Source organism: Protopterus annectens, chromosome 11.part0 (assembly GCF_019279795.1).
Source record: "Protopterus annectens isolate FY-2018-M chromosome 11.part0, PAN1.0, whole genome shotgun sequence".
In the NCBI taxonomy this organism is placed as follows: domain Eukaryota; kingdom Metazoa; phylum Chordata; order Ceratodontiformes; family Protopteridae; genus Protopterus; species Protopterus annectens.
Window position 1 is genome coordinate 495,213,589 of NC_056745.1, and position 17,735 is coordinate 495,231,323.

At 42.3% G+C, this 17,735-nt stretch overlaps 1 protein-coding gene across 1 annotated transcript in view; it reads right to left on the reverse strand.

Annotated features, from left to right (window-relative positions):
- Window positions 1-17,735, reverse strand: part of ZFC3H1 (zinc finger C3H1-type containing) — a 3,672,721-nt gene that overhangs the window by 527,210 nt on the left and 3,127,776 nt on the right. Inside the window, exon 28 of the mRNA XM_044087220.1 lies at window positions 10,059-10,169. Within this exon, the coding sequence (XP_043943155.1) occupies window positions 10,059-10,169 (111 nt within the window). The remainder of the gene's footprint in view (window positions 1-10,058; window positions 10,170-17,735) is intronic.

Consider the following 17,735-nt stretch of genomic DNA (forward strand, 5'->3'; position numbering starts at 1 on the left):
AAACCTTTCAGAATTAGTTTGTTCTTTCAGTCCACTAATGCTTGCGAGTTAAAATTGTGGCAGATGCAACAATCTTCCTGTAGGTACTGCAGACCTAAACAGTAAAAGCAAAGATTTTGGGTGTCCGAGACAGGTAACTTTTGCTCACACTTTTTGAAACTGGAGGGGCCCTTCTCAGCCATTTTACAAACAGCAAAAAAATAAAGCAGATAAAAATAAATAAATAAATAGTCTAAGTAGGGAAGATAGAAGAGGAAAAGATAAACTTATTACCAATAATAACGTGTAACAGAAGAAAAGGATAAATACCAATCTTGTATACAAGGATAAGGGATTAACAGAAACTAGAAAATTAAAGTGGAAAAAGCAGAAAAAGAAGTTTTGAAAAGATGAACTGCAACTTAGCTGAAAAATAGTGAAAGCTCAAGAGCTATGGCTGACCACCTCCTTTCATGAAAAGCAGCAAACAAGATCTGAGGTAAGTTAAGGTTTGGTGCATTACAGGTAAGGGAGAAGCTTGAGAGCTTTTTGGTTACCACAAGCTTTAGTACTGGCCAGGTCTGATACGAGGATTGGATCCGAACCCAACAGTTGAAGATAAATTATTATCTAGATAATAATTAGATAATAGATTAGAAGATAGATAGATAGAAGATAATTAGATTTATATCTTATTGTAATTTTCTTAGCTTATAGTGGAGCTTTTCTCCTCGGGCCTCTGCTGAAAATGGACATGTATCCAGCCAGACTAGCCCGGTTAACAAATGTAAAATAAATAAAACGAAAACTGACATCATTACATCTGCTGTTATTCAAGGCATCTGCATCTCTTCTCACAATCCCTTCTCTCCAAGAATCCCAAGTTAATTTAAAATGTCTCCCTCCTCGAAACGCTGAGTGTCAAAAAGCCAGAAAAAAAGAAAGACTGAACACTCAGAGAACAGTGAATCTCGAAAAGCATTCTTCTCCTTAAAACTTTGTGCGTGTTTTTATTTTTTTGGGGGGGGGGCTTGTATACACCAACTCCCAGATCACTATACCTAGGAGAAAAAGAAATATTCTGAGAAATGGCATCTTGAACTTAGTATATGCAAGTCTGGTCTTTTGGACATTCAATCTCCACGTTTCGGGACTCATTCTAGTGGGTCCTGAACTTTTAAATGGTTACCTTTAAAACAAGAAGCTTCTATAAGTCATCCCTGTGAATGATTACTTATACCAAATATTCATTCTGTTGAAAAGTACTTTCTTCTTGCACCATATTTTCACTGTTTTCCAGATATGCTGGTTACTACTTATCGTATCTAAGCTAGCCTTTATTTGTTTTGGTTTTACTTGCATCATACCCTTTAATATCTATTAGACCCCATGAGTCCCCCACTTCTTTTCTGAGTGAAAAAGCTTCTCTCTCTCTCTCCCCACAATTACCCATATTCAGTATCTATTTCTTACACCATCAGAGTGACCTTCCTTAGGACACTCTCCTGTGTTGTGCTTCCCTTTTCTTATCAGGTCTCCAGTGATACACTTAAGTAATTTGAAAGTGGCCTTACCTGTGCTAGTACAACTGAACAATTACCATCCTGTCTTAGGACTGCACTCCTTAGACATGTAACCCAACATTTAATGTGCCACTGCTGCTACCCTTTTACTCTATCTGAAGTTTTACACTTTCTGTCATCATAACATCAGGCCATTTGCACATTCAAAGTATTTTAGCCCGACTCCTCTAACTCTGTATATTAGCAGTCATCCTCTGGATACAGCAACATGCATGTGAGAGGGTTAAATTGAAGATGTCACCTTGTCAACTATGCCTCGAGTCTTAGAATTTTCTTATGTTTGCCACCATTTAAATGCTGAAGTCATACACAGACAATGACCCGATTTTCGAAGCCCCGCAAAAGAACACAACTGACTAAAGTTAATGCCAGATTAGATCCTCAAGGTATAGCTTGGCATTTTCCTAGATTGCTCAACCACTGACTACTATCTTTTGCTCACTGCAAGATGACTTCTTGAGAAGCTGACAGAGATAAAACATGGAAAACTGCACCCCATGAAAAATACCAGGTCATGAAAATGATGAAAACCATATAGCAATAACACAACAGTTCAAGATAAACAAAAAACAGGATGAAAAATTCTACAACAGTTCATTTCAAGTAATAACATTCAAACTTACAGATTTTATGCTTTACAAAGCATATTCCATCCTATAAATGTGTGAATATTTTAAATACGTACAGTTAAAAATATCCCTTAATGGAAGAGTAGTACACTGATACTTCTATTTTACACAAATCTCATATGCCTGACTCCTCTCAAATGCCTTCCTGTGTTTCCCCATATAGATTTAAAAAAGATATATTTCATTTTTAATTGTTACTCCAATAATAATAAAAAAGACTACTTTTAGAGCAGTCTATGTCTAATTATGTTGTGTACAGGTCTATGCTTCAGACTTCTCACAATAGTTTACATGCTTCTACAAGTCATAATGCTTCTGATACATACCTTGAAAAGTGTACCAAGTTGAAAACGCTAGGCATGCCTAGCTACACCCTTTAAGTACACATATGGGCAGCACAGTGGTGCAGAGGTTAACTTTGTCGCCTCACAAGAGGTTCTCCGGTTCGATTCTTGGCTGGGGTGCTATCTGTGTGGAGTTTGCATTTCCTCCCTGCATTCACGTGGGTTTCCTCCGGGTACTCTGGTTTCCTCCCCCATTCTAAAGACCTGCATCTGGAGTGTATCTCCCAGGGCCTCCACTGAAAATAGGCTCTGTCCTAGTCGGACTTTCCCAGTCAACAAATGTTAAATATATAAATAAATGAAATAAATCTGACTTTGGCATTACGGCTTTATAACTCAACCAGTGTCATCTAATGAAGTTATGCCATCACACTAGCTCTCCAGACCTTTCCACTACCAACCTCATGCATGCAACATGTCTTAAATCACGCATACTTGCAAACATCAAGTATTGTCAGAAAAGGGACCAACTTTGGCCACTAAATTAAACAATGTCTACATCACCACATCATAATTCAAAGCTGTTAAGGAGTCAGACCTTTTACAGGAATCTCAGTCTTCCTGCTTTGTTCATGACAGCTCTTTAGAAGAAATCTACTAAACTCAATTGAATATTCAAAAGAATACCATTCCTGAAATAAGTAACTGTCAGATCAGTTGTGGGCTTGTGCTGGACATAATTACTGCAGCACCTGAAGAGACAAAACTCTGGGATCTTAACATGCTGTATCCTGCTGCATATGCAGTAGGTGCTTCACAAGACAGCTACTTGTATCTTTCGGCTTTTCCCCGGTTAGGGGTCGCCACAGCGGAAATCCGGTCCGCTAATGATTGGCAGTAGATTTTTATGTACCGACTTGCCAGGCCTGACGCACAACCTTCAACGAAGGTACGCCCATTCACGCATGTCTCCACACAGAAGACGCTTTTGCTGAGAATCGAACAGGGCGTCTTACTGTGAGGCGACAACGCTACTGCAGCACCACCACCGCACAAGACAGCTACTGATTGAGGTAAAATGATCCATGAAGTAAGACATCTTCAATCACAAAAATCAAATTACTAATTTATTTTGAAGTGAACAAAAGGCTGGGAGACTTACTGTGGTCCTTTGCAAATTACAATAATTACTGCTGCAACTTAGGTGCCTAACCTATGACAAAAACACAATTTGGATTGACCAGCTCATAGGAAACATATAAATGTTAGCAATACCTTGGGAAGCATGGACTTAGCACACTGAATCTGTTCAACAGAGAACCATTCACATCAGAAACATTGCACTCAGTAGCCAAACTACTTTACAATGTACACTACACTACACTGATCTGTACATTTATTGACTCCCCCATCTGTGGCAGGTAACTTTGGTGTCAGATAACTGACATTCTAGAGTACTGGCAGACTACACTGCAACTGCCTACAGATCTGAGGCAGAAAGAAAATTAAAAGCAAGAAAATCTTTTCAGATGAACAAGGAAAGCAGGTTTTCTCACATTCAATGTCTTTAATCACAGCATTGAGTACCACTAATTCAGTACCACAATTAAGCTATTGTGAAACAAAAAGCCTCTATGTAAGGCCTACCTTTGAGTGCTATTAGCTTGAATAAGACAAGGCAGCCAACAGAGTTAGTGCCGCAGTCGATTTACATCCCACCATATCAATACTGTCAGCATTGAGTTAACCAAAACACAGATAAGCAAGAGATCTTCCATCTCAAATTCAAACAACTAACATTTTTTTTAATGTAAACAGGCAACTGATAGGTTTTACCACTGTCTTGTACTGATTATAATTACTACAGTATTAGGTACCTATCGTATGTTAAAATAATATACTGCTTGGAGTGCTCAACCAAATAATGGGAAATTTACTAATACTAGTTATGCAGCTCCGACTTAACAGAGCAAACCTGTTCAAAAATCTGTTAGACCTGCTGGTGCCTTTTTTTTTTCATTTAAGTGGGTAGACCTAATGGGGCACAAGTACCCCCTTATTAGTGGGCAACCTGATATCTGCCTGGGTAAATGACTTGCTTAGAGCCACACAGCAGGAGAATGGAAGTCGAGGGGCCCCAACCCCAGATTATAAGAACCAGGTTAACAGCTCCTAGCCTTAATCCTCTGTGCTAAGTGCCAAGTGTTCACAATAACTTATGCCTGGATTGCACTAGTAACATGCTGCATAAACGCAAATGCAGATTTACACCCTATGTTACTCCACCTTTCCAGTCTATTTTGCTGTCTGCCTGGAACTACAAAGGGCCACAGTTATCTATCTAATCACTTTTCTACCTATTAAGGTCTGCCACTCCTTCCCATTACTCTAATCTACTACGGAAGCCTGTGGCGTGGGGTCATGTCAAACGTTTTCATCCAATTCTTTGAAATAATCACTAATGAAATGGAGAAAGCAAGGACTATGAATGAGCTCTGGATTTCATCAGAATAGTGTCACAGACTCTGCTTTTTACAAACCATGCTGGAACCCATTAAGCAGCCCAGACTGACAATCTTTTAATTGCTAACCTCAATATCACTGCCACTGTTTTGTCAATTAGGCAAATCAGCTAGTGTAATGGAAGTGCTAGTGCTCGTCTCCAGTCTCCACCTGAATTACACATCCCTAAGGACCTACTTATTAGCTCTGTTATAGGTCTTACCAAACCCCCAACAGCCCTAAGATCCTTGTTGAGATATCTGGTCCTTATGTCTCGTGCTTCTTCAGACCAGTTAGTGGCTCTTCCAGCACCTCAATTTTTTTCCGCTTGTCTGTCCATTCCTCTCATGCCTTCCTCTACTCAGAAGTCTGTAACACTCCCCCCCCCCCTTTGTATCTTTCTTAAACAATGATGCAAACCAGACGTTTTGAAAATTCTTCTGTTCCTCGGGATCAGTTTTTGGGAGAAGTATATGCTTACTGAACCCTCGCTTCATTCTGACAGTTGTCGTCAATTCCCTATGTCTGGCGCTTGGTCTGACTTTCATTCTAATCTATCCCTGGACTTACAGACTTTTCAACCTGGGCCAATGTGGATCCAAAGGGCATCCTGGGCAGAGTTGGTGTTCTCCTACATCTGCTGGGTTTTTTTTTTTACTTAATGCCTACCCCTAGTTTTCTCTCCCTCTGTCTGGTTACATGGTTGTATCATGGAGGCAGGCGTGCAGTGGGAGTTTTCTGCCTCAGCAGAAGCTCAAACATGGCCCAACCATATCACCTCAGACTACACACAGCCTGCACAAGCCTCAGCCTGCAGCAGGGGCATCAAGGGGAGTACCCATGCCATGTAACTACTGTCCACTCCAGGATGGGCATATCCCCTCATCTCTTCCTGGTGCTCTGTCAGGCGTCAGAGCTGCTAATCAAACCCAGGTTGCCTGGGCTGTAAGCAGGGCTTTATTCCTCCACCACCAGTGCAGCTCTCAACCTCCTTAATGTGATATAACTGATGCTTACATGCTATAACGTACATAGAAATATGACTGGAATAGTGGGACCCTTTAGATAGTTAAATACATTGGTCAATCACAGAAACTCCTTTGCTGACACAGAAAAAAATAACTTAATTCCAAGGAATGTGATGGCTGGTTTCAAACACCTCTAAGAATCAAATGAGGACTTCTTATGGGAAACTTTTAAAAAGGAACTAAGAGTACAAATAGACATGCATCCCAGACCCTTTAGATTCAACCTTGCTGTTAAAAAGACTACTGCTGAGAGAAATCTGTCAATACGTTCTGAATTTCAAAATGCTTCTCTTGGGGCACAAAGACTTTCATCTTAACTGATTTTACAAAAGCGACTAGGAAGATCACTAAAATTATACCTAACTCAATCAAATCTGCTGGTCCTCCCATTTAAAAATCATAATGCAAGAAAGAGAAGGCCAGGTTGGCTACCTTGTGATTGAAGCTTTCCCTCAGACCATAAAAATAACTTTTCTCTTGGAAAACAATGATGCGGAAAAATCCACTGTTGTTTTGATACCTTTCAAAAGTCTGAATTAGTCTCTATAGCAACCAAATTAACCACTCGAGGTATTGCTATGAAGATTGCAAAGCAGATGTCTTGAGTACACTGTCCACCTATCAAGTCTCCCATCTCAATGTATCTAGATCTACATCTTCAAGTGCTTATACTGCGCAGAGATTGGGGATATGGGATATTTTCAAGAAAAATGCTTTAAGTCCACATCTTTCACTCTTTCAAAGACTTATCAGTCAGACTTTGCCCTCTTTAAATGGTTTTGTGAAACATCCAACTGTCCCTTCAGATTTCTAAGTTCTTGCTTCCAGGAAAATGATCATCTGAAGCTTAAGTGTATAAGCCATTTTCCACCTCTGACACTTCTGATGCTGAAATGATTTCATTCTGTACTCCTGTCTGCTGACTGTCTTCACTTGCATTCTTGTAAGTACCAAGTGCCTTGGCCATTCCTGATTGGACCTCAGTACTTCTACCTCCACTTCTGGATCCTCAAAACTCTTGTCAGACATCCTCCTCAAAGACTACATGGGTGTGGAAGATTAAAAGAACTAAAAAACATATGCCATTTATCAAAAGCCAAATGACATCCCATTTCAGTTAAGGCAATTAAAATTAGTCTACAGAAATAGCTGATGACTTTCCAGACATGGTTCATAGGTAGGCACTAGGCTATCTGCCCAAGGACATTTACAAGCCTAGCCAGAATGTGTTTGCTTTCGCCTCCCCTTTAAATTAGTTTCCTGGGCCTCTGTCTAGCAGGGCCACTGAAGTGATCCCAGGGGTAAACCTACGATTCCCCATCCACTTGTCAAGATTTCTCTTGAAGAGTCTCAGCGAGGGGCTCTGCCTAACATAAATTGGGATTCTATTCCAGAGCAATGGAAGTCTCTGAGACAGGAATCTATCCCTCCAGCATGTCCTGTTTATTGTTGTGCTGAGGTTTAGTTCACTGGAGCGTGTGGCTCTAAGAGATTTGGTTTTCTTGAGTTGGAGCATGTCCATTAATTCCGGGTTGGACATGGCCTTATACGTTAGGCAGAGATCACCTCTGAGCAGGCGGTAAGCAACCGAGTAAAGTTGGAGTTTTTTTTAGACGAGATGCATAGGGCATCTCTTTGAGACCCATGATCCTCTTGGTGAGGTACTTCTGTGGTCTTTCCAGCTGTTGCAGGTGTCGAGTAAGGTACATTCCAAATGGGGCATTGTACTCTATTATGGGCCTAATGAGTGATGAGCAGAGGGGCACAATGACCTCTCAAGCTAGAGGTGAACCCTTTCGAGATTAGTTGGGCTACATAGAAGGAATGTCTAACTACTTTGGCAATGTGATTATCAAAGGAGAGGTTGCTATCTACCTGTGATCCCAGGTCCCTAATTACATCTTCTGTACTTAGTGTATTACTACCTATGTGATAATTCGTGGGCACTTTGTTTTTCCCAAAGGGGATGACTATGCATTTTTTGGCATTCAGCTTGAGGCCATGGTTTTGACACCAGGTATCTGTCTCTGTGAGACCCTTCTGGAAGATGTCTGTGTCAGCCGGTGAGTTGATTATGACCCCCAGTTTGCAGTCATCTGCGAACTTGGTCAGCCATAGTCCTCCCGTGCTTGCCGGTACCTCAGAGAAGTATATACCAAACAGGAGGGGTCCCAGGACCGAGCCCTGTGGGACGCCACTTGTAACTGGTTTAGAGTCGGACATGGCACCCACGATTCTGACCATGAGTGTTCTATCCGTGAGCCAGTTGACCACCCATCTCGTGACATAGGGGTTAATGTTCAAGCTGGTGAGCTTATCTATGATGCCAGAGTGTGGAATGGTGTTGAAGGCCTTAGCGAGGTCCAGGTAGGCTGTGTGGACTACCTTTCCTTCATCTATGGCCTTGGTAACTGTTTCAAAGAAGTCAACTAGGTTTAGGAGGCAGGATCTGCCTTTAACAAAGCCGAATTGGGTAGGGTCTAGTGTCTGGAGATTCCCAATGTCTCTATTTATGAGTTCCATGATGATTCGCTCCATAGTTTTGCAGACCAGGCTAGTCAGGCTTATAGGATGATTTTCTGTTGTGGCACCACCTTTGCGGAGTGGGATGACTGTTGCTGAACGCCATTCTTTGGGTACATAGCCTGCAGTAAGGCTGAGTCTGAACAGTGAATTTAGGTGAGGGTTTAGTTCCTTTTGGAGTTCGTGTAAGACGCAGCCTGGGACACAATCCGGTCCCATTGATGCTGTGTTCTTAGCTTTGGAGAGGGCTGTTTTTACCTGCATGTCCATGATGCCTGGGGCTCTGCATTCTTCTGGGATGGACACCGGCCCTTTTGGGGGTGAGGGGGGTAAAGTTTGCACTGAACTTGTCAGCTAGGATGTTGGCAATGTCAGCTGGTTCGGTGTATTTTTTGCCATTTTGCACTAGCTCAGAGCATAGCTCAGAGCATACCTGAGAGTTACCACCTAGATTTTTGACATAGCTAAAGAAGGCTTTATGGTTATCTTTAGAGTCCTTGGCAATTTTTCCTTCGAAACTGGCTTTGGATGATTTTATGAGGATCGTAGTTTCTTGCTAATATTGATCAGTGATGCCTTTCCTTTTTGGGATTTAGCTCTATCATGTAGTAGTTTCCTCCTTCTGTTGTTTTTTATTTCAGAAAATAAAGCAGATACAATCAAAAAACACTTCAAATGCACAGAAATGGCTATCACACTTGAGTGTGTAGCCTAAAACAGTTAAACAGGTAATTTAAACACAAAAACGATTTTGTTAAAGTGCAGGCAGTAAAATAAATACAATATGTAGCTGAAACAGGCTTTTTAAATCACAGAAACTCTAGAAAATTGGCATTTTAGGCAGAATTAGCTAAAGGCAGCAACAAAATGCAGAAAAATGATACTTAATCACTCCAAAGTCTCTCTTTTGTCTCTCTGCTGCTGTAGAACTCTGCAGGACACCAGGGAGGTGCTTGCTGAACTGTATACTAGCACAAAAACCTTGCAAATGCGGGTTTTACAGCAGGGAAATGAAAGAGATAGAAATTAGCCCAAAATGGCCAATAAACTACTAATTTCTGGGCTGAAACCACTCCTCCAGGGACAGATAGGCTGCTCAAAGCTCCCTCTCTCACAGTGAACAGAGAAACTTCCTTCTATCCAAGTAAGGTATGGGCAAACACATAAGGTAACTTTACATGGGGTAACTCTGAGATCATAGTAGCACGTTACCTTTCTTGTCAGTATCTGTATGAATATAATTATTTTGATTGTTGAACACAGAGAACTCGGTAATGAAAATGTCTAACGCCTGAATCAGGATACTCAGCTACTACACCCAGAAAATATGAATATAACTCTGACACTATGTTTTTTATTTTATATAAAACAAATCGCATTTAAATCTTATAACATCAATGGCATTTAAATCTTACACAGAAGTATGTAGCATCAGTATTTGCTACTAAAGTTACTCAGTTAAACAAACAGTTATTCACTTTTTTTTTTCAAATCTTACTAAATGCACCATACTTGGTGTATTTTTCTTACCAGTAGAGAAGCCACAAGTATGGGAAATGAAGGTTCACAAGTTCATTACATATATTTCCTTTTCGTGAAGAAGCCAATAAGTCATCAGGAAGAGGAGAATTAAGAAGATCTCTGCAAAAAAAAAAAATGGCAAGACAGTGAACACCGAACACCATACAGTCAAATGTGTTTTAGAAAATACAGTTGTGTAAAATCGTACCATAACAGTAGATGTCCTTCTATATCACTGTTGCAGTATTCTTCACCACAGGGATATCCTACCAAGGACAGCCCAACATCTGGTCAGTATACCAAACCCTTTAGATCTTGTATGTGCTGAAAAAAACAACACGTATGCTCCCAACACAAGAAGTAGGGTATAAATTTGACATACGGACACAATTACCCAGAAATGAATTGCTACAGAAGTGAAAAGTCTCCACAGGACAAAAAGACGTCTATGCACATCCAAAGGGAAAAAATGCAGTTGGAAAAGGGAGGACCCTCAGACAGTAGGGTAATCAAATTAAAACCCAAAAGAAAAAAGGGGTTGGAGGGAGGGCCCGAATACTGCAACAGTGAAGAGAAGGACATCTACTGTTAAGGTAAGATTTTACACAACTGTTTTATGTCCTTCTATATCACTGTTGCAGTATTCTTCATCACAGGGACAGTACAAATGTTCAAAAATAGGAGTAGGAGATGGAAGGCTGGGAATTGCCCTTAACAAACCCATGTAGGATGGCCCCAGCAAAACCTGCTCTGGTCCTAGAAAACGTATATAATTTATAGTACTACTAGTAAAGGTATGCACAGAAGACAAAGAAGCAGCTTCAAAGATGGAACTGGCATCCAAACCTTTGAAGAAAGCATCAGAAGAGGCAACATCCCTAGTGGAATGAGCTCCAACTGAAGTAGACAGACATTTTCCATGAAAAGAATAACAAAAGGAAATTACCTTATATATCCAGGAGGAGTTGGTTTGCTTAGAAACAGCCAAACCCAGAGTTCTGAGATGAAAAGAAACAAAAATCTGGTCAGACTTACTAATGGTCTTAGTTTTATCTCAATAATACATGAGTTGTCTGTGCAAATCCAAGGTATGCAAGACCCTCTCACTAGAAGACTGAAGACAAGGAAAAAAGGGAGAGAGTCTGATTTAAGGATAACTCTAACAACCATATGCATAACAGGAAGATTAATATGAAGGGACACCCTGTCTCTGTCAAAAATCAAAACAGGAGGAATGGCCATAAGGGCCTGAAGCTTAAAAACCTTCTGGGCAGAAGTAAGCGCAACCAACAAGACAGTCTTCCAGGTACAGTGTTGCAGAGAAGCAGAAAATGCAAGCTCAAAAGGAGACTGGGTTAATTTTTCCAAAATAAAATTAAGGTCACAAAGAGGAGGAATAGGTTTTCTTGGAGGCCTAAGACGCAGAACACCTTTAAGAAACTGTGTGGCTACAAAACAGAGGCCAGAGGGGGATATCTGAACAAACAAGTAGAAACAGTTAACAAATGGAACTTTACAGAAGAATAGGCCAAGCCATACTACAGCAACTCACACAAATAGGAGACGCCAGAGGGACCCCCACTGAAAAAGGGTCCTGGCTATCAGCATGGCACCAGACAGAAAATCTTGGTCATACAAGACTTTCTGGTTGCCAGGTTTTGTTTTCTTACCTCCTGTAAAACCCTAAGCACTTCCTCATAAAAGAGGTGCCTAAAAGGGATCAAAACCTTATTACCCACACAGTCAGCTGAAGAGTGGACAAGTGAGGATGGATGAGTGACCCCTTGTCCTGTGTGAGGAGGTCCAACTGGTGAGGTAACATGTGGCGCTTGCCCCTGGCCAGATGCATTAAGAGGGTGAACCAGTGCTGTCTTGGTTAAAAGGAAGTCATTAAGATTTTTGGGGAGTCCAGATGAACCTTCTGCAGAACTCTTGGAAGAGGAGGAAGGGGAAAGAAGGCATAGAGAAACATCTCCTTCCGAGAAGAAGAAAGGGTGTCCGTCTTCCACACCAGGTGGCACTGCTCCCTGGAACAGAAGAGAGAGAGCTGCCTGTTCTGAGGGGAGGCAAAAAATTCTACCTGAGGAGTACCCCAACAATGGACTATGTCCACAAACACATCTCACTAAAGGATCCATTCGAGAGCCTGTGTTTTGGACATGCTCAAGGAGTCTGCCATTAGATTGTGCTCTGAAGGAATATACACTGCCTGAAGAGTTAGCAGATAACTGATAGCCAGATTCCAGGCCTGAAGAGCCAGCCTGCAGAGAAAGTAAGACTGTGTTCCCCCCACTTGCTGACATACCACATCACTGTGGTCTTGTCTGTGTAAACATTCAGGGGGGTGAGGAAAAGCCTGAATCAGAGCTACCATCTCTCTAATGTTGATATGGGCTGACTTTTGATGGGTGATCAGACACCTTGGACTTTAAGATGACAATGAGAAGCTCCTACCCCATCCCATGTCTAAGGTATCTGTCAGTAGTTCTTGAGAAGGAACCAGAGGCTGAAAGGGCAGGCCTAGATTGAGGGTAGGTTGCTGAAACCACCACTTGAATTCCCTCTTGAGACAAGGAAGGAGAGGCACTCTGAAATCCAGAGGGAGGCAATGCTGAAGCCAAATTAATATGAGGTACCATTAAAGCTTTTGCACATGCAATCTGGCAAGAGGGAGCATCGGAATAGAAGAGACCATGAATCCTAGGGCCTGAAGAGACTCTGGCTAAAAAGGCAGGCAGAGGAATAACAGAATGAAGGATAGCCGTCAAGGACAAAGCCTTTGGAGGTGGAACAAAGGCCGCTATTGACACTGTCTAAATTTTGGAGCCCAGATGGACAGAATCCTGAGAGGGATTCAGGACAGACTTTAGAAAAGTTTATAGTGATCTCTAGACTTTGAAGGAGAGGTATGGTGAACTCCACAGCCCGTAAAAACAACTGGGAGAAGGAGCCTGGATCAACAGGTTGTCTAAATAAGGAAAAATCTGACTGCCTTCGAGCCCACAAAAGGCAATCACATTTGCTAGATATTTTGTGAATACCTTTGGGGAAGCAGAGAGGCCAAAGGGCAAAGCAGACAACTGAAAATGAGAGGAAGAAACAAAGAAACAGGAAAACTTCCAGAAAACAGAGTGAATAGAATATGAAAGTAAGTATCCTTCAGATTCAAAGACATCAGAAAAGCCTGGGGCAGCAACAGAGAAAACAGAGTTTAAACAGAAAGCATCCACAAAGAAGGAACCTTGATAAAAATGTTAAGCAAGGAGAGATCTAGAATAGGTCTCCAAGTGCCCTCATTTTCAGGAAACAGTAACATTCTATAGTAGTAAAAACTCTTCCCCACTTGGGAGGAACCAGCTGAATAGTCCCCCCCCCCCCCACCAGAGACCCAAGAAACTCTGAGAAAAGAAGAAGCTGGTCAAGAGGAGGTTGAAGAATCCCTGAAAAAGGAGGGAGACACTTCCACACCATAAAGTAACCCTGATGGATGATGGAGAGAGAACCCAAGCATCTGAGGTGACGAGTTGCCAGTTTGGAAGAGTCAAGGGTTGGGGGAAAATGTCAAAGAAAAGCAGGCTTGTCAGAAACAGAAGTCTTCTGAGCCACAGAAGTGTGAGAAGACTTTGCAGGAAGAGCTTGCCTACCATCACTTTTCCTGCCTTTAGTGGTCTGACGAGACTCCCTATATAAAATAAAGCACACCTAGTAGGATAGTTCCTCTGAAATTTAGGGATTGGGGGTATAAAAATATGTTTAAAGTCCTGCAAAGCTTTAGCCCTTTCTTGAAGGGACTTAAACATAGCAGCAGCATCAGTCCCAAAGAGATTGTATTTTCCAAAGGAACATTCAGCAACTTAGCCTTAATGTCTTCAGGTAAAGACTGAACAAAAAGTCGAGAGTATCGTCTCATGTCCCAAAGGCATTAGCTCTGGAAAAATGCATCAGCAGCATCATAGTTCTACTTGACAGAGTGGCAGGTGACATAACAGGTAGAACCCAAAACAGATAAAGCAGAAGACTTCTCTTCAGAATAAGGGAGGTAAAAAATAACTTGACAAGTCTGGGCAATCAAGGCCACAGCAGATCTAGTCAAGTAGGTCTGGTAATTAATGGCCCTAAACACCAATGCAGAAGCAGTGTTTCTTTTTTCCAATCCTCTCCACAGCCATATTATCCAAAGGCAGAAGCTTGGAAGACTGCAAACGTTCAAAAGGCTTATCAGAAGAGAGTGACACCACAGCAGGGTCAGCAGATACACACTTAATAGGAACTGAGAATCCTCAGGAACCTTGTAGAACCTGTCAGGTTTCCTTAGAACAGGGAGCTGAGAATCAGGAGTCTTGGAGGCATCTATAAAAAAAGTGTTTAACAAAGCAGCCAACATTGGAGTTACTGCGGAAGGTTTAGGAGTGTCCACCTGAAGCAGCTCATAATACCTCTTCTGGATATCAGACACCTGAGAAGAATCCCACTCAAAACATTCTCACTATGGCTACTGTGCCCATAAGACGACAACTCCAAAGGAGAATTAGGGGTAATGGACTTCTCTTCATCAGAACCATAAGCCAAACCAGAAGGCATCTGGGAAAAGAGTAAGACATGGACCCTTCATCAGACTCGGAATACACATCAGAGGAATCAGGTTCCCTAGGCCTTTTGGAAAGAGTAGAAGTCCAAGGGTGAGTACGGACAGAAACCCCTTGGGGAGGCTTCAGGGCCATTAAGGCATTAACAGGCCTTGAGTAAACTCCTGCCATCCCCTATGAGGGTGCTTAAGACATACAAAAGAATGTTTAGTCCTCTGTTTCTTTTTGGGAGGGATCTTAGCCCTGACAAACACCAGAGGTTCAGAACCCTGATGAAATTCAATAAGAGTACCTGGGACCTTTTCCCTTACCAAAATCTGCTGAATTTCCCTAGGGCACTCCAAGATAATCAGCCATGGTTCCCCCTCGACATCCATAGCAGACGGGTGCAAAGTCTCAGTGGATGTGCAAAAGGAAGGACCTATTTCCTGCCTCCAACTGTGTCATGGCAGAGGAATCCAAAATCAACACCAGATGGTCTACAGAGCTATCACCTGCTTTTAAAGAGATGTCTGGTGGAGGTTGGGCAGCCAAAGAATCTGGCCAAGATTTCTTGGCCGCCTTCTTGATTAATGGAAGTACCTCAGGATTAATTGATTCAGCCATATTACCCTGGGCTGTTTAAGTCTTTGTTCTCAAGATAGATGGCTAGGGAAGACAAAGTACAGTTGTGTACCCTTACCATAAATGTAGATGTTCAAGTGTATTCACTGTTGCAGTCATTACATTTGGGTAATCTGCTGGCAGGTTGCCCTCAGTCGGCCCGATTAACAAAGTCTTGGGTCCTGCTTTGGTTGCGGTCTCTTCTTCCATGACGTCAGGTCGTCAGGGGTAGAAAACATGCAGCTGACGCCATTACATCAGTTTTTCTTGCCCCAGATGTCAGGTGCACCCCCAAATAGGGAGCAAATAAAATTAAAAACACAAAAATATACCTCCAACCAAAAGCAAATACACCAAAAAGGCTTTTAAGCATAGTAAAAGAAAGTAGAGGTATAGTCAGAGAAAAACAGGGGGCTGGAGGGAGGGTAACCAGGACTGTAACAGTGAATACACTCAAACATCTACATTTATGGTAAGTGTACACCTTACCAAAATCTGCTGAATTTTCACTGTTGCAGTCATTACATTTGGGTAGATTCCCAAAGTTAATTTATACAGCATTAGGACCAGCTATAAGGCCCTGCAAGACAGCAGTGGCAAAGCCAGCTCTGGATTTAGAGAAAATTGGTAAATGATAATGTTTGGTGAAAGTATGTACAGAACTCCAGGTAGCAGCTTCTAGAATATCTCTGGTAGGAACACCTCTGAGAAAGGCTGCAGAAGTAGATGCAGCCCTGGTGGAGTGCGATCTGATCCCCTGGGGGATAGGTTTTCCATGGTGCTTACAGCAGAAATGAATGTAATGGCTTATCCATTTAGAAATGGTTTGTATTGAAAGAGCCTTCCCCTCTGCCCCAGCAGCAAATGCTACTAGCAATTGTTCAGATTTTCTTTGAAATTTAGTTCTGTCCAAGTAGAATCTAAGTTGTCTGTGCACGTCCAAAGAATGCAGAATCCGTTCCCCTTTGATCTGTGGATGAGGAAAGAAGGTTGGCAAATGAATGGACTGACTAATAGCCACATTGGAAACCACCTTGGGCATGAAGGATGGATTGGTCCTTAGAGATGCCCTGTCCGCATGAAAGATGATGAAAGGCTCCACTGCCATAATGGCCTGTAATTCAGATATCCTTCTAGCTGAAGTGATGCTAAAAGGAAGGCTGTTTTCCAAGAAAGAAATTTTAAGTCTGCAGTAGCAGCTGGCTCGAAAGGAGGTAGAGTGAGCTTCTCCAAAACAAAGTTAAGGTCCCAGGCAGGGGTAGGAGCTCTCCTGGGTGGTCTCAAGTTCTTTGCCCCTCTGAGAAACTGCTTGAGCAGGAGATGAGAAAAAGAGGGGTGGGTTTTGTGTTATAGTGAGCTGAAACAGCTGAGGCATGGATTTTAATAGAGGAAAAAGACAGGCCCTTGTGAAGCATCTCAGTTAAGTATTGCAAAATCTGAGGTAAATTGGGCGCTGCTGTGCTCATCCCTAAAGATTGGTTCCAGGCACAGAATCTTTTCCATTTGTCAACATAAGATTTTCTAGTACTAGGTCTTCTTGCCTCCAAGATGACATCCATCACATGTTTGCTGAGGGATGCTAAGGGTGAATTTAAGTGATTAGCCAGGCTGCAAGGTTCAATGTTGGAAGCTGAGGGTGCAGAATTTGGTTCTCTGGCTGAGACAGCAAGGAAAGTGTCTGAGGCAGGTGCCATGGAGATATTTGTGACACACTGCGCAGGAGTGGGTACCAGTGTTGGCGTGGCCAGTCTGGAGCAATCAAAATAATTTTTGGTTTGTCCTGTTTGACTTTTAGCAGAACTTTGGAGAGCAGAGGCAGAGGGGGGAAAGGAGTAGACTGATAGGTTTTTCCAGCTGAAGGACAGGGCATCCACTTTCCAGGCTTTATTGTGGGGAGTCCTTGTGCAAAACTAGTCCAACTGGTAGTTCTGGGGGGAGGCAAATAGATCTATGTCTGGGCTCCCCCATTTGCTTGTCAACATGCTGAAAATCCATGGTTCCAGTTTCCACTCATGTGGGTCCATGAGATTTCTGCTTAGTCCGTCCGCCACTGTATTTAATTTTCTTGGCAGGAATTGAGCTTGTAGGTGCACTTGGTAGCTCAAGGCTGTGTTCCACAATGCCATGGCTAGTCTGCAGAGGGGGTAGGAATATGTACCCCCTGCCTGTTTATGTACCACATAACCGTGGTGTTGTCCGTCTTTACCATTAGTTGTCCTGGAAGAATGTAGTCATTGAAGGCTGTCAGAGCATTCTGCATAGCGAACATTTCTTTTTGATTGATAAATACGTGCATTTGATTTGGGTTCCATTTGCCCTGAATGCACTTCCCTGCCAGGTGAGCCCACCCATGCATAGTCTGATGCATCTGTAGTTAGGGTTTGGGCGGCAGGGGGTAGTGTGAATGGCAGTCCCTTGTTTTGGTGGCAGGCCTCTGCCCACCATAGGAACTCCAGGCGTAGGCAAGGTATGATAGGAATCATTGTTTCCAGGCTGT